The 25,175-nt window shown below is 38.9% G+C and overlaps 1 protein-coding gene across 9 annotated transcripts in view; it reads right to left on the bottom strand.

Moving 5' to 3' along the window:
• The window catches only part of tbc1d22a (TBC1 domain family, member 22a), a 462,670-nt gene that overhangs the window by 183,759 nt on the left and 253,736 nt on the right, over nucleotides 1-25,175 (bottom strand). For all 9 annotated transcript variants that reach the window (XM_078553360.1, XM_078553362.1, XM_078553359.1 and 6 more), the window contains one exon: nucleotides 1,243-1,370. In XM_078553360.1, coding sequence (XP_078409486.1) covers nucleotides 1,243-1,370 — 128 coding nt within the window. The remainder of the gene's footprint in view (nucleotides 1-1,242; nucleotides 1,371-25,175) is intronic.

The following is a 25,175-nucleotide window of genomic DNA, read 5'->3' on the forward strand; positions in this document are numbered from 1 at the left end:
TTTTAAAGGCGGCCCAAACAAATACATTTAGCCAAATATGCTGCCTGACCTACTAATCTTTCTCCCATTTTATTGGGGATTTATAATATTTGCAGTTTTCTGCTCTTCAGCTAAACATTCTATCTGAATAATATTTCATCCCTTCTAACTATCAGATCCTTTTCAGCTTCTCCTCTAGCAATTCAACATCATGAATTGTGTCTCCCATTCTTTCTTCTAATTTCTTTTTTATATTTGCATTAATCTTTATTTGACTTTGCCATAATTCTATCTTAGTGCACATTTGTCTGGGCACTTCTGTAATTTCTTGGCTACCTCAAAGAAATTTTCCTCCTTAATCTGACAAAAATTGATCAATTCAACCAAGTTGCATTGTATTCCTGAATCAAGCTTTTGGAACCAATACTCGGAGCACGACACAGCATCCCCGAACCAGTACCAAATACATAATTTCTTTTGGTCATTGCTTACACATCTATACATTTACCTTACATACAAAACTTCAATGATGTTTTCTGGAAGTTTAGTAACACGACAATATAGAATGCTACCTTCTCAATTATTATATGTGTTCTGTTAAGGTATAGTAGCCAATGATAAAGTATTAAAACCAGTACTGGTTTGGCAGAGCTACTTAGGATGACATAAGCTGTTCCTGCAAATGACACTGCCAGCTTCATATCACTGCTAAGGAAAAGCATCCAAAAGTTGGTTAAACCTTATTGATAGCAAATAGCTCACAAGGCAGTTAATTCTTCGCTGCCACTGTAAAGTTTAAAAATGAAAACAATCCACTGGGGACTTGTTCAAGTTCACCTTGCACCAGTTACTCTCATAAAACAACCAGTGCAAAGCTGAAGCGGTACAAGGTGAATTCCTCAAGATGGAATTGTTCGCTCAGTTTGTCAAATTTTACACCAGGGTTAAAATCACCATTTAGTTGATGCTAAATTGAAATGTTTTGTAGTGACACAAAATTAGGATAACCAGTCTGAAAGGAAAGGGTTAATCACTCTCTCATCATGTTCCTTATGGTGAATAGTATTAAAATGTTCTTTGAATTCCACATTAATGTTTTCATCTGTATCAAAGAAAAGAGAAATTTGATATAGTCAATCATGGACAAGTAGTCTGAAGTGGCATACTTAGTGGTGTTAATGCATTTCAAGGACTTGCACCTGCGTCAGCAGGCTTGCACATGAGTGTGCAATTAATGCTGCCAGGAGGACAATGTGAACTCACCTGATACGTGTCCCATAACCTGATGGTACAACGCAGGGGAAGTTCTCTCATCAGCAGGTTATTCATCCATCGAAAAGCAAACTGCAGGTATTCGACTTCTGACTGTTGTAAGTGTTTATGTACTTGTTCTGTAAGAGATAGAAGTTAACTTTTTATGCACCACACCAAAGATTCATCCAAAATACCTATAATATATTAAACGATACACTAAAACACATTTTATAGACTAAAAATTGTCTTTTTTAATCCATGTTATAAACAATTATGAAATATTTTGTTTCCTTTTGTTCATTAGTCGTTTTTTGTCTTCAATTTTCATCCTTTCCTCGCCCTTGCTATAGTATTCCATGGTTAGCAATAACCCTCTGGGCACCACATCCTAATGGCAAATCATTTAAGACTCAAGGCCGACTCCCAGCATGTTTTCTGCATGAAATTCACCAATCCGATCTTCCTACATTATAACAGTGACTACACTTCAAAAGTATTCATTGGCTGTAAAGCATTTTGAAATGTCTGGTGGTCATGAAAAGTGCTATATAAGTACAAGTCTTGCTTTTTTGTTTTCTTATTTTTATACAACGTATATATGATGAGTTTCCACCAAGAGTCACTGGATAGTGATCAAGACTTCATGCACGTGTTGTTGTACTGCCTGTGATGTCAAAGCCAAAGCTGTCCCAGGCAGATGGCGCTGATCTAACAAAGATAGCAAGAGGGATGGAGTGGGTCTGCCAGGTTAGAGAGCGAGATGCTGAGACTCAGGGAGAGCGCAGTGACTGTATTCATCTCGTATTTGGACTCGAGCAGAAACATCGATTATAGTTATCCTTACATTAAATGTTTTGTTTTGCAATTTGATGACTGGGTCACAGCAGGAAAACAAATCAAACCAGCACTTTCCAAACATTTTTCTGCTGTGACCCCATTTTAATGCCTCACAGTTGGTGCACTATGAAGAATGAAAATTGGGGTGGGGATTGGTGGCACAGGAAAGGAGTTCCTGAGCAGGTTGGGGGTGTAAACAGCAGGGATAGAGGCACAAAAAACAACTATGGCACTTAGAATTTTGCAGGCTCTGTTGGTGTCAGCAATGGGGCCTCAGAGCTCATTAGATTAGGCCACGCCCACAGATTTAAAAAAATCATTCACATTTAAAGGAGCCTCACATCCAATTCCAGGACCGTCAAATCTCAGCCTCCGAGTGAGGCCACCATTGCTGCCTTGGTGCTCACGATCTCAATTGCTGGTCCCATGACCCCACTGGGGGTCACGACACACAATTTGGGAGCTCCTGAATTAAACCGTGAACTGGGAACTGCAAACAATTCTGTATTAGTTTTCAGTGACTGTAATTTTATTTCCACCAAATCAGATAGTGCAGCTCCATAATAATGTCCATGTACTTCAAATGTAAAATCTGCTGTGACAAGTTATGCCAGATGTCATTGTGATCTCAGAATTATGCTGCTTATTATAATGGAAAAAGTTCAAGTTACATCATAATCAGAATATTTAGTAGAATCTTTTTGCAAACAATCCTGTCATGAATCTGACTGCAGATAGTAGGAGGTGCCAACCTAATCGTAGTTCCATCTTCCCTACACCTGATGTTGATAGTTATCTTTTGGCCAGCTGTACAAAATAGGATTTTATTTCGGAGTAGGTCTGGCAGGTTAGAGAGTGAGGTGCTGAATCCTGATGGGAGGGAGACGGAGCCTGATCAACTGTAGCCAGTAACAGTTGGAGACTGGAGGACCACGCAGCACAGAGTGCAAGAGAGGGGCAACGAAGACTTAGAAGTAGAGAGACAAACCCCTCAGGAATGGGGGCTATCAAGGGGCAGCAGAGAACACTGGCCAGCAGTGGACTGGATAGCTCCCCGGAACGCAGGCAGTGAGAGACAGAGTGATCGGTGCAATGCTACCCAGAACCAGAGACAACAGCTAAGCAAGCAGCCGGCAACTGCAGGTGTGTGATGCTGTCACCACAGGCAGGCACAAACTAGTACTGACACCAGCTGACAGGTGCACACCAATGACTTCGGCAATGGGAGAAACTACACATGCACTGGCAGATGCAGAGCGAGCTGAGTGCGCACCGCAACAATGCCTGGTCAATCAGTATCAGCATTTAGTGATGAATTTTTCCATCCTCAGCCTGTGGCAATTAATCTCTCAGCTACAATGAGCTCATTCAACACAATGGGAATCAAACAAAGGACTTCTGAATGGCTCAGATACATTGGCCACTGCCATTACACAATAAGTCACTTGGGGAAATAAATACTTGTTGACTTATTTTGGTTGTAAGACCTAAAATTCATTACTGAAGAATTACATGATGTACTTACAAAAGCAGGGGCAAGTAACTTCAGTTACCTAGGAAGATTAGAGAATTTGAGACTGTTCTCCTTGGAGAAGAGAAGGTTGAGAGTAGATTTGATAGAGATATTCAAATTCATTAGGAATCTAGCAGAGTAGCAAGGGAAAAACTGTTCCCATTGGATTGAGAACCAGAGGACAGATTAAAGGTAATTGGCCAAAGAAGCAATGGAGTCATGAGGAAAAACTTTATCACATCGCGAGTGGTTAGGATCTGGAATGCACTGCCTAATAGTCTGGTGCAGGCAAGGTCAACTGAAACTTTCAAAAGGGAATTGGATCATAATTTGAAAAGGAAAAAATTCCAGGGCTAAGGGGAAAAGCAGGGGAGTGGCACTGGGTGCATTGCTCCCTTAGAGGGCCAGCACAGACACAATGAGCTGAATGACTTCCTTCAATGCTGTAACCATTCTATGATTCTCTTTGCAGCTGTGGTTATATATCACATTCACACATTGGTTAAGCAAGTTTTGGAATGCTACATGGTTTCTTTTATTAAATCCCCCATAGGTCTACAGTTGCTTCCAAGTGCAACATACGAACAAGGAGTAGGAGTAGGCCATTTGGCCCCTGGGGCCTGCTCTGCCATTCAATAAGATCATGGCTGATCTGATAGTTTCAAATCTGCATCCCGCCTACCTCAAATAACCAATGACCCCATTGCTTACCAAGAATCCATCCACCTCTGCCTTATAAATATTCAAAGGCTCTGCTTCCACCGCCTTTTCAGGAAGAGAGTTACAAAGACTCACGACCCTCAGAGAAAATTTTTTGCCTGGTCTCCGTTTTAAATGGGCAGGCCCTTATTTTTAAACAGTGACCCCTAGCTCTAGATTCTCCATCAAGAGGAAATATCCTCTCCACATCCACCCTGTCAAGACCCCTCAGGATCTTATATGTTTCAATCAAGTTGCCACTTACTCTTCTAAACTCCAGTGGACACAAGCCTAGCCTGTCCAACCTTTCCTCATAAGACAGGAAATGCAGAATCTTTGTTTTCTGCCTCAAAAGCTCCTATCAACTGATTTAGAATTATCCTGAAGTACAAAACAGTTGCGGCTATGTCAAAAACACAAATAGATAACTTTAATTCTCCAAACTATACCAGAAAAGATTTGTCTTGAGCGAACATAACCAATGCCATACAAATCAAAGTTGTAGGTAAGCAGGGACTATAAAAACAGCCACTGGTTCTATCTGGTTAAGTAAAAAGCCAGTTCATAGTTATTTCTTCTTTCATATCAGGTTTAGATTTTCAAGTGAATTGCAGCATTTAAATACAATTGGTGTTTTGCTTTAGATATGCAGTGGGCTACCACCATAATCCACATATATGAAAACTGAGCCTGAAATGAACCCACAATTAGAGAAGTCTTTACTCTGAGAACTTTGGAAGTTCACTGCTGATATGAGCTTAGACAGCTTCAATTCAATTCTCAGTGATCATCAGCTCCCAGCACCAATTTGGTCATAACTCGTAACCAGCGTACAAAACAAAATATTGATGGGATTTCAAGACGGAAAATGCACAGAACATGGTTTCTTAAAAAAACTGATAAGGTTGGAATTTCATACCCATGTTGGAAAACACGGGATCAGTATGAAATTTAGTGTGCTACATATGGCATCAAACTGCCAGATAGTAAATGGCCAGCAACAGAACTAGAAAATTCCAGATGATAAATCAGCCACATTTGAGTCATTTTTCTATTTGAGATTTCAGGACAAAAAGTATTTAAATAGACAGCCATGATTTCAGCATCCAGTAACTGATTCTTTCTGTTGCAATAACCTCAATATCAGGCCAGTTGCTCCAAAAACTCACATCCAGACAAAAAAGATCCAGTTCTGCATATTTAAATGAAACTCAGTGACATTTTGTAAGACTCATGCAAATGTGGGTTTCCAAAACTGCTGCTTCTCCCAAGGCCTGCTGCTCTGTATAAGTACCGAGAACTGTAATCGTAGCCATTGACAGCAATTTGCAACCAATATTGCATTCCAAAGGCTGGAATTTTGTGGTGTGGAAATCAAATGGCACTCACCATTCATTATAGCTGCTCAGAAACTTGTTATGGACTTTTATGTGGCAATTTAAAATCATCTGAACTCCAAAACAATGCGCCACCCTCCACAAGGATTCTAGGACTTATGTGAACAGAGCAAGCCACAGCATATTCTCTTCAACCAATCAGATTGAAGAATCTTCACTAAGGCATGTAAACCAAGACGTGCGAGTTAGGATATTTAAGTGTAAGATCACAAAAGGAAAGGGGGATTACGAGAAAGATAAAAGAGATAAAGAAAAGGTGTTTTTTTTTTCATTTACAACAAAAATTAAAATCTAAAGGAATGAGACTTCAAACTTGAAAATTTAATTGTCAATGCCAGAGGGGTTGCTTGGTCATGATTACGACTTTCCATGCCATTAGAAATTCACTCACACTTCAATGGCACGTTTCATGGGTATTTACAAGTACAGCTTTCATATGTTTGAATGCAGAGCCTCTTGGCGAGGTGCTGGTGTAGCAAAGTTTGTGAAGGAGCAGGGCTAATCAAAAAGCAACTTCCCAATTTGCACATTTAACCACACACGTGCAGATGTTGTAATTTGCTGTCCAATTTACTATTCAATAACGGTGAACACTATAGCCTCCTACCACAAACTTCAGGCCTTGATGTTTCATGTGCCTGAAATTGGATCTTTGCTTACCATTCACACACGTACTGGACCACTGGTGAATAAATTACGACAGTGAAACCTTGATCATCTGTCAGAATATAGAGAGATGCTCTAAATTTGCCAAGCATCCCATATTTAGTTAGATAGCGAGTTTCTAGAAGCTGAATGTACAGAACATTGCTGTGTAGATGGCAGTTCCCTCATGAGCTCCAACCTTTGCAACTCCACTCATGGCCTTCCACTGCCATTTTTATCCATCCAGCCGACCCACACACCATACTGCTCTATCCCATTATTTAAGACACCCTTGCCTTTAACAGTGGTTATAATCAACTGCATATAAGATTTTAAACTGAAGTTTGCTGCTGTTTAAGAGTGCAGGTTACATCATATCTTGTTGGAACCCTGACTCCGAGAAAGTAATTAAGCAAATGTCCTGATATATTTACCATTTGTCTGTGTGCAATAAGAGTTTTCTTAGTTATTTTCTTATTGTCCAACAATAATGATTTTAATTATGGCCTTCAAGGTTGTCTTGTATATCTAGTTGAAGAAGTGTTTATTCATATCTGAATTGCAATTATTCACAAAAATCCACACCTAGAAAGGTGAAAACTATAAAAGATGCATGAATCAAATTGGAGAATTCGGTAAAATTCCTGAGTTTTACTTCAAGTATTCACACAATGAGCCAGACTATGCCATCAACAGCTAAAAAGGGTTGCCCATTGCTGGCCTCAAATAAAACTGCCCACAACAATCTGGCAATCGCTGTTGGCACATTAATCACAGATGAAATTTATTGTTGACAACTACAAAGTTCTGCAAAAATCAAAGAAAAATGGGTGGAAGATATACTCTGTGAATGCTGTGAATACCAAAGATGAAAATGAAGAGACTTTGAAGTAATGAAATTATAGTTGATCTGCAACCTAACTCCACAGACCTGCCTTTGCCCCACATCATTAACATCTTTAGTGATGAAGAATCCACTAATCTGAGATTTAAAATGAACAATTGCATTTAAATATATCTCCACTCCTAGACTCACCAACTAGCATAAATAGTTTCTCCATATCTACCCAGCTGTTCTCCTTAATTTCTTGAATTTCAAACATTTTGGAAAAAAATACAGCACAGGAGGCCATTCGATCCATTGAGTCTGTGCTGACTCTCTACAAGATATTATGATCTCAGTCAAGACTAGCAACAGTTTTTTAAAGACAATACAAAATCTCACTTATCTCCTGAATGAATGAAGCCACAGGATTCCACAGTTTAAAACAAAAGAACTTTTACTATACAAGAGTCAAACAAAGCAAACAATAAATACTATCTTAGGTAACCACCTATACTCCCTGAAAACCAGAATCAACCTAAGTTAAACAGGAATTACAGGCAAATTGCAGTCGACTATAACCATAAATTTAAACAATTCACCTGCAATAATAGAGATTTACAGGTACCAAAAGAGAAAAAAACAGCACATGGGAAAAATAACATTTTTGTCTTTATCCGTGTAATCCATGATTAAAATTAGAATAGCAAGTCTAAACTAATTCAAACATTAGACAATGTCTCTGATCCATCAATAGTTATACCAGAATAAAGGGCACTCCCTGAAGTATTTTAAATTCTGTGTGGCGTACCAGACATCAGATAGAGGATTCTGCAGCCAAACAGCATTTGTCCATCAATTCAACATAAGAACAATCTAATTGCTGCAGACATATGCTTTTTCTAAAGGGGTAAAGTCAGCCTCCAGCTACTCAAACTTCAGCTCCTATTCTTGGAAAAGATTTTCCATATTGTACTATAGATCACTTTTTTGAATTCAACTGTCGCTTAATTATCCATATTAATGAATGCCACTTTCCTTTCAGTTCAGAAGAAAATCAAATTACTATATCTGTTAAAGCTACCCTGATATCTTAATAACTAAGAAAGGCTAAGAGAACCAATTAAAATGTTTACAGTAATGGAGAGTTTGCCATAATGTTTTTCCCGAAGAAAACTTAGAGTAATCATTAGCAGCTTACTAAAAATGTATTTTCACAGATGATGATTTCACCATCAGACTTGCCTGGTTGGTTGAATGCTTTAACTACTGCTTCGGTGGTATTGGCTCAAGTAAAAAGATACTTCAGCTATGCAAGCATAATGTCATTTTGGGAAATGAGTAGAAACTGTCAAGCTTGAAGTAGATCCCTGTAATTATCTCTGCTCAAGATGATGCCTTGAGTAACAGAGCAAGATATTCCACTATTCACTGTATCACTGCTGTTATGATTGTATGTCATTGAAACTCTGGGTACTTCAATGAACCAGGAATACAGTTAAGCATCTGGAGAAGAATGTCAGGTTTTGGTTCAACAGAATTATATTCGAGTCAGTGCACAGTGAGGACTGGCAAAGTATAATCAAGTATTCACAGCAGAACCAGGCCATTCGGCCCAATAAATCTATCCACACAAGCCTGCTCCCATTCTTCTTCATCTAACTCGAACACCATATCCTTCCATTTCTTTCTCCCTCATTTGCTTCACTAGTTTCCCCTTAAATGCATCTATACTATCAACGACTCCTTGTGAGATAGAGTTCCACATTCTAACCACTATTTAAAAGAAGTTTCTCCTGATTTCCCCATTGGATTTATTAGAGACCGTCATACTTATGGCCCCCAGTTCAACTGCAAGGGGAAACATCTTCTCTATGTCTACCCTATAAAACCCTTTTGTAATCTTGAAAACTGTTCCCAGGTGACCCTCAGTCTTCTCTTTTCCAGCAAAATAAGCCCCACGGCCTGTTCAATATTTCCTGATAGGTATCATAGGTATCAGTTCTTGTATCATCCTGGTTAATCTTTTTGTATACCTTCTCCACTGCTTCTATGTCCTGCTTATAATGTGGCCAGGTGTGCTCTAACAAGTTCTGCATCTATATAATTTCTGTTTTTTAATTCTATTCCTTTAGAAATGAACCTCAGCGCTTATTAACCTGCCTTGCTTCTTCCTGTGATTTGTATATCTGTACCCCCAAATCCCTCTGCTCCTCTAGTCCATTTTGACACATTTTTCAAGGGGTGTATGATCTCCTCATTCTCCCTACCAAAATGTACTACCTCACACTTAGCTATGTTGACGTTCATTGTCAGTGATGCACTCGTTCTGAAATAAAAACAAAGTGCTGGAAAAATTCAGCAGATCTGGCAGCATCTGTGGAGAGACCCCGATCTCCAATATCCACAGGATTTTGCTTTTACATACCCATTCTGCATGTTTCTTAACTTTCTTTTTTATTTTGTCACAGACCTCCTCTGTATTAACTACACTGCCCATTAATGTAATCTGCAAATTTTGAAATTATGCTCTCATTCCCAAGTCAAAATTGTTTATATAACTATTGACAATAGCAGTCGCAGCATTAATCCCATCACAGCATCATCTAGAGGTTTGACAGGTATTGCAAAAAAATACAAGTAAACTTCTATCAGGTTGCAATACCATGACGGGGAAGAAAAAAATCACGCTGCTGATATTTGGGACCCCACCTCCTCAATTTTCCATGATAATGGTTACTCTACTTGTAACCTAAAGGGCTAACAAAAAGGCATGGATGACTGGTACTTTTTTTGGAAAGTGGCTGCATTCCTTAGACAAAAGCATAGAAAAGTCAAGAAATTCACACTGATCTCCTCCCATAATGGCTCAAAGAATCAGCCAAAGCCAACTGCTTTCAGCACTGCAAGTTTGTCCAACCAGCTTGGCAGCAGCTACATCTGATACATTGAAAGCTGCCACTGATATTGACAACCGACTCTGAATGCATCTCTGTTGCAACTCTCAGCAAACATAAGTCTTATTGCCCTTACTGTTATCGTTGTTAAGAAAGTCTTGGCACAACAATTGTTGCAACTGCTGTTGCTGGAAGAAGAGCGCGAAAAGAAGTGAGAAAAACAAGTGCATTCAGTTTGCAGGTAGAACCAGGCCCCACCATGGTCACAAAGCAAATTATCTGCACTGTTGAAATTTTTAACTGAATAGAGTTGAATGTTTTATTGACAAAACTGTGCTCAGCAGGATGCAACCCATAGTCACAGTCTATTATGTAAAATTATTGGAATTTGGGTGGTGCTGCTTGCACTATTCTGTAGCTTGTAGTCCTACCATTTTGTATATGCTATCCAATTTTACCAAGACTCTGCTAAACCTGGTTTATTCACAATTCTGAATAATTTAAAAAGATTTAAATATAAGCATGAAATGTTCAAGTTTGTACTTGTTTTAATTTCATTTTCTATCATTTAGAGTGAAACATGACTTGCATAGTTGATTAAACTGTGCTATTTGTGAAGTCTGCATTATTCTCAATTAATTCTCATTTGAAAAAACAAACTTGAACGGTATCCATTGAGGTACCTTTCAGTTTTTGGTTGAGAATTATTTACTGTTCCTCTATTGAGTGAAGTGGTCTGACCAGCTTGTTCAAAGCGATAACAACATGACAATAAATGCTCTGATTTCAGGAATGAGCCTGAGAATTCCATTTCCAGTTCAGAAAAATGCTGACAAGATGAATTTTCTGGCTGACTATAATCTAAACTTTTCATCTCAACAAAGTTGAGTATGTGCATAATGATTCAGAAATAGGCTGTTACAATTTCATTTTGAGCCTCAAAATGCTTGCACCAAAATGTCACAGCAGCAGTTTGCAAACACCAAATTACAGAACACGGTTGTAAACATATAGATTGAATCAGAGAAGACTGTTAAACTGTCAAACTGTAACATTTACTGTAAACAAAACATTGCTAAACTTAGTGTTATCGCGCTTCCGGTGTTTTTCAAGTCTGAAGTAAAATGTGTCAACTTAAAATGTTATTAAAAACATCCTAATAGTTTCTGCATTATATTACCAGTCATATGGGTTTCCTGAAAATCACAGCATATGATTTCTGCCTCCAAATGTAAATTAACTACCATGCATTAAATTATTCACACTCGACAGATGTTTGCACTAGAATGCACAATAAAATGCTAAAACTGCTTTCTGTTCTGACTGCAATATAACAACTTACCTGCCTAATCAAAACAGGAACATAAATACAGGCTAAATTGGGTTTTTTTTTGCAATTAGCGGATAGAAGGTTGTTAACAAATTATGACAGGTGACAATTCTGCAAAAGGCTCCATCTAAGGAGTCAGCAATGTCAAACAGCAAATATTTACAAAAAGGTGTTACTTGCGACAATAATTGAAACATGTTACTTTATTGAAAGACACAATTTCTAATGATTTTTTTTGTCTAAACTTTCTTATTAATTCATCCTGTTTTCAAAATATTGAGAAGAGATTGAGAAATCAAATACAACTTATCATGATCCATACATATCCACTTTGCTGTGCTTCTTGAAGACAAAAATAAAGATTAAAAGATTTGTCTCAAACCCTAACTTCCTTGGTCAGTTCATTATATATATATATCTAATGATGGAAAGATACTTTTGTCTGTAAAATTTCTGAAATGGCTTGTGTCTAGTACCTTCATGAATTATGAAAACCACACCCACAATACGAAGCATTTAATAACTTATAATCTAACACTGATATTTATTTGGTACTTGACTATGTAGCTTGAATAGAGATAACACAAAAATTTGTACAAATGAGCAGAAAACAATATTAAAATATAGACAATCCCTGTTAGAATGTATGTTTTACTGTTTCGAATAATGTCAGAATAACCTAAATAAAAGGCTTTATAAATCAGTTGAGCAAGAACATTACAAATGTATGAAAATACTCTACTTCAGGAGCCTTCTTATTTACAATGCATTATCTTTCCAGAAAGATGAATGAATTTGTGAACATCACAACATGAGTGGAAGCCAAACCATGTCTCATCAATAAAAGTGCATTGGCAATACATTGTTACTCAGCTTGATTATTCTGAAACTCCTGGACAGTATTGTGCTTGGGTAACAGACAGAAAATATATTTCATATGTTTCTATAATTATTTCAATTGTTGTAAAATACACCAATATCCAGGCAACTATGGCACTATTACTGCTACATCGGTGATATACTATGAATTAGATTTTATGATTCCTCACTTTTGTTCTTAAATGCTGGATGGTGAGGATTAAGTATTTTTATAGTTGGTCAAAGCACATCATTTGGTGCACACTTAAGTCTTAAGCAAACCACGGAACATAAAATCATGGTATGTTTACACCTGATGGGGTGTTGATAAGTAGCAGCCGCAAAGATTTCTCAAGTACTCGAATGAATGCATTATGTACTTGTGATATGTTATTCTGTCAAAGTAAAGGTTTTGAGAAGGGCCAAAATAATTATGGAGAATAACCACTTGACTTAAACTCACCTATAGAAGCTATTCATTCAAATTCTTCATGTAGATTTTATGATAATTCAGAATATAAAACAGAAATAAAACTAAGCTTTAACAAAACTTCAAAACAAAGTCGCAAAGTTTAAAAATGCTGACTGCAATCAAACCTAGAGTAAAGTACATGAAAACTTTATTTTTCAATTTTAGCAAAACGCAAGGTAGAGAGGAATTCAAAATGCACAAAGCTTTGTTTTCCTTTTAAGCATTTCTGTGCTTGACTTTAATTTAAGTTTCCCCTTCACAGCAAGCATAAGAACAGCGAGATCTTGTGCCTCTAACTGTTCGACTGCACCTCTTATGGATAATTGTTACCTTGAAACTAAACCGTAATTGTGTTTATCACAGTGTAAGATGACTAAGAGTTGGAAGGTGCTTTTCAAAAGATGTTCCCATACAGTCTTGGTGTTTAGCCTGCACCAAACAATCAAAACGTACCCCTCCAGCCTCCGCATTCAAAGGATCATCCTCCGCCATTTCCGCCAACTCCAGCATGATGCCACCACCAAACACATCTTCAATTCACCTCCCCTGGCGGCATTCCGTAGGGATCGTTCCCTCCGTGACACCCTGGTCCACTCCCCCATCACCCCCTACACCTCAATCCCCTCCCATGGCACCTTCCCATGCAACCGCAGAAGATGCAACACCTGCCCCTTTATTTCCCCTCTCCTCACCGTCCAAGGGCCCAAACACTCATTTCAAGTGAAGCAGCATTTCACTTGCACTTCCCTCAACTTAGTCTACTGCATTTGTTGCTCCCAATGCAGTTTCCTCTACATTGGAGAGACCAAACGCAGACTGGGTGACTGCTTTGCAGAACACCTTCGTTCTGTCTGCAAGCATTACCCAGACCTCCCTGTCTCTTGCCATTTCAACACACCACCCTGCTCTCATGCCCACATGTCCGTCCTTGGCTTGCTGCATTGTTCCAGTGAAGCTCAACACAAACTGGAGGAACAGCATCTCATCTTCCGACGGCACTTTACAGCCTTCCGGACTGAATATTGAGTTCAACAATTTTAGATCATGAATTCTCTCCTCCATCCCCACTCCCTTTCTGATTTTTCCCCCTCCTTTTTGTTTTTTCCAATAATTTATATAGATTTTTCTTTTCCCACCTATTTCCATTATTTTTAAATGTATTTCGATCCATTGTTTACCTTTTAGCCTTTTTCGATTCCTTCACCCCACCCCACCCCCACTAGGGCTATCTGTACCTTGCTTGTCCGGCTTTCTACCCTTAATTAGCACATTCCTTTAGATAATATCACCACCTTCAACACCTCTTTGTCCTTTTGTCTGTGACGTGTTTTGGTTATCTCCACCTATCACTGGCCCTCTATCCAGCTCTCTTGTCCCAACAGCCCCCCCACCCCCCCCACTTAAACCAGCTTATATTTCACCCCTTTTCTATTTTTCCTTAGGTCTGTTGAAGAGTCATGCGGACTCGAAATGTTAACTGTGCTCCCTTCCACAGATGCTGCCAGACCTGCTGAATTTTTCCAGGTATTTTTGTTTTTGTTTTCGATTTCCAGCATCCGCAGTTATTTGCTTTTAATCAAAACGGAAACTCCCCTCATCCTTTCCTCCAGCTCTTCTGCCCTCCTGTTCTCACTCTATGTCAATCCTCAGATAACCTATATCCTCCACATTCATGACCACCCCCCAGTCTCACTATCCCATTCAGCATTTTCATCCCCACTTTTCTTTCACCAGCCTTATCACCTCTGCCGCCCACAACTTCCTGCCTTCTACCAGCCTCACTACACACTGTTCCAGGATTAAAAAGATGGCCCAAACTCACTCAAATTGTTTTAAGTCTCACACCGCTGGCCCTCTGCCCAAACCAACAGTTACCACTGTTGACTGCCTTAACTCTACTTTCAGCACCCTCATTCCCAAACAATTACTTACTGTCTTCCATCATTATTTCCACAGCAGCCACCTTCTTCACACTCTAATATGAAACCTGAGACCTGCAAGCTCAAGCTCGCAAATTAAGTTTTCATTCATTGTTATATCTAACTCAAGCATGCTAAGTACTACTGTGGTTCCTGCTCATTAGCTTAATCTTATTAGATTATAAATGAGAACAAGCTCTTCCCTCTTTTCTCCAAGATGAGACACTTCAAAGGTATTTTCCTGGGCTTCCCAACCTTGAGTTCCAACGCAGACACAGCAATCTTATAAATGTAATCACTTCTAAGTTTCAGACCACAACACCCTTGCTTTTGCTGCCAGCTTTCTCTTCACTACTCCATCTCCTGAATGCCTCCACTCTCCCATTCAATTTAGCCCTACCATTTCACTGTTTCTGTCTCATCTTCACCTGCCTTTTTTAATTTAATCATTTCTGTGATATCTACATCTTGCCCTTTCGTAGCACTCTTTACCCAACTCTTGACCACTTAATTAATTACTTTTCCTGGTCTCTGATTGCTAACATTGTAAATGGCTTCCTTCATTCAGACACCATCCTTCTCCCTTTCAGAAGTCAATACCACCTCTTGGAAAGCATATCACTGATCCGTTTGTCCACTCTGATACCCAAGTTCTCCACCTTTGTCTCCAACAGTCTTAAATGTTTGTCACCTCCCAATTCTATAGTTACCTCATGGAAAATCCTCTGTCTCAATCATCACTGGGATGAAGTTCATTCCAGTGTCTACTACAGCACCAGGGCTATCTACTGAGTGAAATTATACCTTCAGTGGCTAAAAATACAGTACATCCTCCATGTTCTCCTCAACCTCTCCATGATAATTGACAACGCCCATCATGCCATTCTCCTCCATTGATTCCCCTCTAATGCCCCATTCTATGAGACTGCCTGTACTTGGTACCACTGCTACATGACTTCAGCCCTATCAATTCTGTGCAAGACTACTTGATACCAAGTTGTGAACAATTCAAAATTTCCTCCAAATGAAGATCAAAGTTATAATTTTTACCCCATCCACGTAATTTTCTGCCTTATCATTGATTTATTTCCCTACTCTCCACCAGGCTGTTCGGCAAGTTATGCAAATTTTCAACGTCCAGCAGCAAAGTTTTAAACTACACATTCTAATGAATCACCAAGATTGTAAGGATGGACACAGACAACATCACCCACATCCACTCCAACCTCACCCAAATGTGATCTTAAACCATTATGTGCTCTTTTGTCACCTCTAAATTGATTTTCCCAACGTTCTCCCAGCCAATTCCACCATCTCACCCAAAACTCCACCCACGCTAACATGTCCTGCTTGCTCATCACTCCCAAAGTTGCTGTTCAGGCTCTCTTGCTGCCCTCCAACTCTTTAATTTAAAACTTTCGTCCTCATCTTCAAGTTTCACGCAGCATATTGGCAACCTCCTCTAGCCTTGTGTACCCTCCTACTTCCAACTGTGACTTTTGGTGCATCCACCCTTCCTTTTGGCCCTCAACAGGAGACACAGCCTTCAGGTGCTTCAGCATTACAATCAGAAATTCTATCCTTTTAACCAGTTAGTCAACTTGTCTTTCACTTTTAAAAACCTTTGATAAAACCACCATTATAAAATATGTTTCTGTCAGAAAACAATTCAAATCTAAGCACAAGATGACAAGTGGCTCATTGACAACAGGGTAGTATTGTTGTTATGTTTATGCTCTACAGTTAAGGTACAATGTGGCAATCAGATTGCAGCATAAAACACAGATTATGCGTGTTTTGTTGTGTTCGGGGTCTAGATGGGGTTCTTTGAATTTCGTCTACTCTCCCAAAGTAAGCTGCTGAAACTATAGTTTATTAAAACCATAACTTTTTATTCACAGCTAGTATATTCAGGTTAAGACCTCTGCACAAGGTTGGAACATCTGCTCCCTCCAGAACTCTGTTACTCTATCATGTGATGTTACATCATTATTACATCAGCATCATGTGCCTTTACTCTACCATGTGTAATTAAGCATTTCTCCTGAATGGGTTAGTTGCTGCAAAAGCCACATTTATCTTTTTGCAACCACTTCAATTTTTACTTCTGAACCCTGCCATTAAATTATTTAGATTTTATTTGGTTAGAAAACAAGGAGTCTAACGTGAATGAACAATGTAGCTTGCACAATTTACAAGACATAATGCACACATTGGCCCCTCGTGTCAGAAAGACTTGATAGCTTAATCAGGAATATTTTCAAAGGTTGCAAATGGCAAAGTGACGCACTCTGATTAGAAGACGTGCTCGACTAGTAAAGCATACTTTTATCAGGCTGTTGTTGTAGTTGTGCGGAGAAAAAAGTTATAGAATTTATTGCAATACAATATTGCCAATATTAAACACGAAACTGAACTTTGTGAAACAATTTTTCAAATATCCCTTAATTAATATCCAGGCAGGTTCCATTTGTTAATTTCTGAGACTGCATCTGGGACTACACCCTGTTACCTCAACCAGACTTCAGTGCTTCCATGCTGCAAACAAATTGAGAAGATTGGCTTGAACGAGATGTGGTAAAGCTCTTTACGGCAAACTTATTGAGGGGTATAAAAGGTTATCTGCATTTTGCATGAGAAAAAACCAAATATAAAACTACAAAGAGCTCTTAGCTTAACATCTCTGTGTTGATAAAGATAAAAAAATTGCAAGAATGGTGTTGGGACATGATGCACTATACTGTGTCTATGCAAAATGCTAATATTAAAAGTTTTCTTCCAGTAGCAATGAAATTTGTTTAGTAATATATTGCAGAGCGTTACACAGGTTAATTATAGTAAAGGGAAAATTATACCATAATTAAGCACTTTGGAGAGAAGTCAATTAAGACCTGAATTAGATCCAATGCTGAGAACATGAGCAATTGAACAAATTTATCAGGTAGTTAAGATACAGTATTATCACCAGCACATTTTTCAACATGCATTTCAAAAAGGCAAGACATTATGCTAAGAATCCAAGCTCTGTGGTGCAGCTTATCTATCTGGCTAGTTCCAAGATTAAACGGCATCAACAATACATCAAGCCAGTACAAGTGCCTGTTTTTAAGATGGAAGCATTTTGACAAACATTAACTTGATAGAAATAAGCTTTAGGTCTATTTCAGTAGCAATTCAATTTCCATGCTTTTGACAACCACTCCAAACAAATATTACAAATTAAAGTACAATGCTTTCTATTTGGTCATTGAAAATTAGAGGGCTATTGGTTTGGTTAGCTCAAAAGTAGCACTGTCACTGCCAGTTCAGGTGAGCTGTGCCATTTACTTGAAAATTAACCTTTGCATCATCAAAATTGCTCCTCAGAAAAACCAAAGCATTGCTAATTCACAGCATCTGGAAAGATAAATCAGTTGAACCAGTTAATATCTCTTTTCAGGCTCTAAGGGTCAAACATTTTCTGTTTTTATTTCAGCTTATCAACATTTTCCATTTTTCTTTAAATATCAGTAGAAAGAAAAACCCTGGTCAGAACAAGTTGTGACATGAAATGAATTTTGTGCATGCGTTGACAAATAGTTGAAAGACAATATTTATTCTCATTTTCTTTTATTAATATGGGACTGCGGCTTCACTGTGAAAACTGGCAACTAGCCCACAGCCTTTTATATTTAATTTTGGTGGAATGGTATAAATGCCCATCCCAATTACATGGGCATTGCATCACAGTCATAGTCATTGCATCATAGTCAATTTTCCTCTTCAAAATGCATTTTAAAAATTCGAAGTAAAGCTGTCCTAAACCTACAATAGAAGACAGAGTACTTACACTGCCTCCAGCTACACTCAAGTTTGAAGCAAACCACAAAGGAATAGTGTGCAACATTAAACCCATCTTCTTTTGTCTTAGCCAATTCCTTATCAGATTAATTTTTAATGCTTATAGCATTAGGAGAATAACATTATGGAAAACTGTGGGATGTCATTTTTATCCTACTCATGATGCTGACAGCAAGTCATAACCATCACTTTCAGGTCAGTCCACTCATGGGATTTTCATAAAAGTATCCACTATTGGCTCCAGACAATAGCAGAAATCATTCACACAGATAAATACCATATATTTTCCCTTTTGATTGTCAGAAAGCATTAAGTCTGCAAAACATGAGTAAAAACTATTTGAATTAAAGTTTGGAACAAAAATTCACTTTCAAAATTGTCTTCTAAAAAATGCATCCTTTTTTAAACAAATTATTATATATGCTAGAGTTCAAATTATCTAATTATATAAACAATGCTTTTATTTCCAGATCTAAATCAATGTAATATAATTGCTTCTCAATCTATTCTGTGTTTCAATCAACAACTGAACCCAATTTAGGAACTTAATCAGTGAAAAATAGGATACTGGAGCAGATTTATTTCAAGAATGCAATCAAGAACAAATGATACACAAATTCAACTTGGAGTTACTTAACTCCTAGGAGAAAATATAGCTGCACCATCTTAAACTTTATATGATGTGTGAAATAAATACTTGAGTGGTGTGAAACATGACTAAAGAGCTGAGTAATTGAGACATTTCAAATACAGCAGATATGAATTGACAGAAAGATTGCATGAATTGTGCAGAAAATATATATGATAAATCTTAGGTATCCATTTAGCTAAACACCCATCATGAGTATTCCTATCCCCCACAAAAATTGCTGGAAAAACTCAGCTCTGACAGCACCTATAGAGAGAAAGACAGAGTTAATGTTTCAAGTCCATATGGCTCTTCTTCAGAAGTAAAGAGAAGTAAAAATGTGGTGAAATATATACTGTATATGGGGTTGGAACAGGTGAAGCTGGATAGAAGGCCAGCGATAGGTGGCGGCAAAGGAGAGATTGCGAAAGATGTCATAAACAAAAGGTCAAAGGGGTGTTGATGGTGGTGATACTGGCTAAAGGAGGTGCCAATGGTGACATTAAGAGTAGAAAGAAATTTGAGCAAATGACAGAGGACCCTAGTGTGGGTGGGGTGGGGGGAGGGGACGGTGGTGGGGAAAATGATTTAAAAAGTCTAAAAGGTGGGGATAAAACAATGAATTAAAATGGAAATAAATGTTTTAAAATAATAAAAATAGGTGGGGAAAAAAAATATATATAAAAAATGTAAAAATAAATATTTGAACAAAGGGGATCAAAAAGGGGTGAGGATGGAGGAGAGAGTTCATGATTTGAAGTCGTTGAGCTCAATATTCAGTCCGGAAGGCTGTAAAGTGCCTAATCGGAGGATGAGATGCTGTTCCTCCATTTTGCATTGAGCCTCACTGGAACATTGCAGCAGGCCAAGGATGACATGTGGGCATGAGAGCAGGGTGGTGTGTTGAAATGGCAAGTGACAGGAAGGTCTGGGTCATGCTTGCGGACATACCGAAGGTGTTCTGCAAAGCGGTCACCCAGTCTGCGTTTGGTCTCTCCAGTGTAGAAGAGACCGCATTGGGAGCAGCAAATGCAATAGACCAAATTGCTTCACTTGAAAGGAGTGTTTGGGCCCTTGGACGGTGAGGAGGGGGGAAGTAAAGGGGCAGGTGTTGCACCTTCTGCGATTACATGGGAAGGTGCTGTGGGAAGGGGTTGAGGTGTTGGGGGTGATGGGGGAGTGGAACAGGGTGTCCCAGAGGGAATGATCCCTACAGAATGCCGACAGGGGGAGTTGAAGGAAAGATGTGTTTGGTGGTGGCATCATGCTGGAGTTGGTGGAAATGGCGGAGGATGGTCTTTTGAATGCAGAGGCTAGAGTGAAAAGTGAGGACAAGGGGGACTCTATCATGATTCTGGGAGGGAGAGGAAGGTGTGAGGGCAGAGGTGCGGGTGATGGGTCGGACATGGTCAATGGCCCTGTCAACCACCATGAGTGGGAAGCCTCGGTTAAGGAAGAAGGAAGACATGTCAGAAGCGCTGTTTTGGAAAGTGGCATCATCGGAACAGATGCGACGGAGGCGAAGGAACTGAGAGAATGGGATGGAGTCCTTACAGGAAGCAGAGTGTGAGGAGTTGCAGTCAAGGTAGCTGTGGGAGTCGGTGGGCTTGTAATGAATATTGATGGACAGTCTATCACCAGAAATAAAGACAGAAAAGGCAAGGAAGGGAAGTGAAATGTCAGTGATGGACCATGTGAAAGTGATGGAGGAGTGGAAATTGGAAGCAAAATTAATAAATTTTTCCAGGTCCAGACGAGATGATGGTGTTCCCATGCATCTGCTGCCCTTGTCCTTCTAGATGTTACAGGTCGCAGGTTTGGAAGGAGCTGTCAAAGAAGTATTAGTAAGTTGCTGCAGCGTGGCTTGTATATAGTTAACACTGCTGCCACGGTGTGTTGGTGGTGGAGGGACTGAATATTCAAGGTGATGGATGGGGTACCAATGAATTGATTGCTTTGTCCTGAATGGTGTAAAGCTTCTTGAATGTTGTTAGGGCCACACTCATCCAGGCAAGTAGGGAGTATTCCATCAAATTCCTGACTTGTGCATTGTAGATGGTGGACAGGCTTTGGGGAATCAGGTGGCTGGTTACTCACCTCAGAATTCCCAGCCTCTGACCTGCTTGTAGCCACAGTATTTATATAGTTGGTCCAGTTCAATTTCTGGTCGATGGTAACCCCAAGGATGTTGATTGTGAGGGATTCAGTGATGTTCATGCAACTTAATGTCAAGAGGAGATGGTTAGATTCTCTCTTGTTGGAGATCGTCACTGCCTGGCTCTTGCATGGCGCAAATGTTACTTGCCACTTGCCAGCTCAAGCTTGAATGTTGTGCAGGTCTTGTTGCATAAGAACACAGACTGCTTCAGTATCTGACGAGTTGAAAATGGTATTGAACATTGTGCAATCATAAGCGAACATCTCCACTTCTGACCTTATGATGGAATGAAGGCTATTGAAGAAGAAGCTGAAGATGGTTTGGCTTAGGACAAGCTCCTGCACCAATGTCCTGCGACTGAGATTATGGGCCTCCAAAAACCACAACTATCTTTCTTTGTGTCAAATATGACTCTACCCAAGTAACACTAAATTTCTTCACAAGATACATAAAAACAAAATTCCAGCGCTCCCCCCAAAAAAATGCTATCCACAATGAATGGTGAAAAGTGGATAAAAATAAGCTAATTTACCATGTTTACAAAAATACTGACATTGGACAGGATTAAGCATACACACAATATAACCCCAGAACGAAAAAATGTGACATAAATCCATCTCGCTTACTCTATTCTTCAAATCATTTCAGTTTTCCTTTATTTATTTCCATTATTTTTGAGTGCTTCTAAAAGCCCAGGTTCTCTGTGCTTTGTAGTTCTTATATTCCATTTGCTGCAACTATGCAAGTGGCAGTGCTGCATTCTTCGATTACCTTCATCTGTACTTTCATATATCCTGAGAAAGAACTTTAGCACAAAGAGTATATCATGGTTGAGGATTGTTCTCAATGTGAATTCCAAATCGAAGTGAGGGGGACTATACTTCCAATTCTTCTTTTGTCTGGCTCTACTTGTTCTTTCCCAGGGATCGACATCCTCAATGTTGTACTTCAAAATACAATGCTCAATCCTTCACAATTCTTCAAGTGACAGCAATGTGCGTCACAATCATGTCAGTTATTCGCACAAGGGAGCAAGTAGGCAAGGGACATTCAGGAAACAAATCTGAAATGGCAGGTCATGCAGAAACTTACTCAGATAAGGATCATTTAAGCAAGCTACAATATTGTGAAAAGACATGGTTTACATAGTGGGTGGCTGCAGCTGTGACGGATGCAGCTTTACCTGATCTTTACTGCCTTATTGCAGAATTGCAATCAAACGTGTGAATTTATGACCATTTTGAAGAAATGGTGCAAAATTACATTTAAATTCAAAGATATACATCAAAACAGCCTCGCAGTGCAATCACAGAAGTTTGAATACTCGCTGATTTTTTAGAAGTGGAGTTTCTGTGCACCAGAAGCAGTCCTGATTGGTCCAACTTTGAATTCCTTCTGATTTTGAGTGAAAGTCCCATGAGTTAAGGATGTGCTATGCAAGGTTACATTGGTGTCTATATTTTCTTTGAAATTAAAGTTCAAACTGAGCAAATTTAACAAATTCTGAGTTTTGATGTACCTCCTCTAGCTATGTGAGGTTGCAACAGTGGCTTTCCTTCATGGACCCTAGTTTGGGAACCTCTGCTCTCGTGCATACCACATATAAGAAATGAACTTGGTGTACAACTAGGAACAGAGCAATCTAAATACTCAGCCCAAAAATACTGGACAATAGCAAATCTAATAGAATGGATTGGAGATGCTATGATTCATATATGCACTTGTGTGTGTATGCATATTCTGGAGCCACAGCAGCTATTGCCATCAAGTTCCTCTCAGGCCTTAACATCAAGATTTTGCTCACATTTACTGTTTGGAAACCATTCTTCAAATATACAATTCATGAGCTATGTTTGAAATTGGGTGCAGGGGCAGTTAGTCAGTCTGATGGTATAAAAACAGTAATTGGTTTAAATTCAGAAGTATATAAACTAAATGAGGTGCTTGAAACTCTCTAATCTTAAGTGACAGTTGAAAAGCATTAAGTTTATTCAAGATTAAGATGCTACACCCAATAATACAGCTGCATCTAATTGGTCCTCCAAACTGATTCAACTTATTACAGCTATTGTTGAAAGTTGCTATTTAACGATTCTTTAGATCATCTCACACAGGTGGTTGACAATCTGGCTGTAGGAGCTTGCTTAATTAACAATAGGTTGAACACAATACAAGATGAAGTAACTTTAATTTGGACTAAAAGGTGAGATATTTAAATGGACTACCAATTACATCATGCTATTTATTGGCTTTGGTGGATGTGGATTCACTGTTGAAAACAACATTAACTTCCTATGTAATCATACTGCTCAGGGAGAAATATGTATATATAACATAAGCACATCCAAAGCAATAATCAGAACCAGTCCTTCAAGTAATGATGTATAACATGAGACTTTTGAAGCCAACGAAAGACAATTTTCTGCATTAAAATTTTTTTTATTGCCTTCAGTTTGAATATTTCATGCTGACTGTCATATGCCAGATAAATTAAACATATTCTGACAAAACATTTTAAGCAATTTATGTTCCATCCGAATAAGGTTGAGAGGCACAACTGGTTTTAAGTCAAATCTCAGGCATTGATCTTTTAGTTCTGGGTGACAAGGTTAAACTACGTGCAGGTTAGAAAGTTGTGTTGAGTCACAAGTCAATCAGCTCAAACCTTTGTAAAGGCAGTAAAATATGAATCTCGATGCCTCTATATAAATTTCTTGTTCAATGCTTTTGATAATACTCTTCCCTCTTCATATTTTGTTCACTACCTCAGAATTTCTGATTCAGCTCTGCTCATTCAACTAAATAATTCAATGTTGCTTTGCTCAAGGTACTTTCCCGAGGTTGTAATGATGGCAGTTACTCCAGTAAGCAGTCCAAACAGTGTTGTTAGTTAAGTGGCAAGTAACATGTATGCCACAAAATTGCCAGGCAATGAGAGTCTCCAACAAGAGAATCAAACCATCTACAACAACAGCAGACAACCCAACCATCCTCCCTTGACATTCAACATCATTACCATGGCTGAATAACCCACCATCGACATCCTAGGGTTACCACTGGCCAGAAGCCTAAATGGGCCAGCCATGTAAATGCTGTGATTGTAAGAGCAAGTCAGAAGCTAGGAATTCTGTGAAGGGTATCTCACCTCCTGGCTCACCAAAGCCTGTCCACCTTCTACAAGGCACAATTCAGAAGTGTTAAGGAATACTCTCTACTTGTTTGGATGAGTGCAGCTCCAAAATACTCAAAACATTTGACACCATCCAGTACAAAGCAGCCCACTTGATCAGCACTTTAAACGTTCACTGTCTCCACAACTGTCTCCTCATCCTTGCAGGTATGTGGCATTAAGTTGGCTTATTTCAGGCAAGTTTGCAAAAAAAAGTGTTTTAATAATTTCAGTTCAGGATTTGAATCAAGAGTTTTATAATGCAGCAGTCAGTGAGAAACTTGACAAAAGGGACCTAGATAACCACAGTAGACAAGACAACATTTAAAAAAAATATACAGAGGTCAAGATACTAAGATGGTTTTAATCCTTTAAATGGCACATTCTCTAAACAATGTCAGAGCATCTCTTTGGTTAACAGATACTGAAAAAATCATGTGCTGCATGCATACGGGAAATGCTATCATGTTACAGATAGCAACAACTCATGTAATCTCCAACTCCCAAGTTGCAGAAAACCTAGCACCCACACTGTTGTAAAAGCAAAATACTGCCAGAAATTTGAAATAAAAACATAAAATGCTGGTAATACTCAACAGGTTCAGAGACACAAATAGAATTAATATTTCAGGTCGATGGCCTTTATCAGAAATGTTGTTAATGGTTCCCCGATCTTTACCCCCTGGCAGGGTAGGCTAAATCCCTTGAACCAAGCTATCTATGGCTCCCAGGGCTTTCTCTGAGTCCAAATCTTCAC

Source organism: Cetorhinus maximus, chromosome 12 (assembly GCF_964194155.1).
Source record: "Cetorhinus maximus chromosome 12, sCetMax3.hap1.1, whole genome shotgun sequence".
Taxonomy (NCBI): Eukaryota; Metazoa; Chordata; class Chondrichthyes; order Lamniformes; family Cetorhinidae; genus Cetorhinus; species Cetorhinus maximus.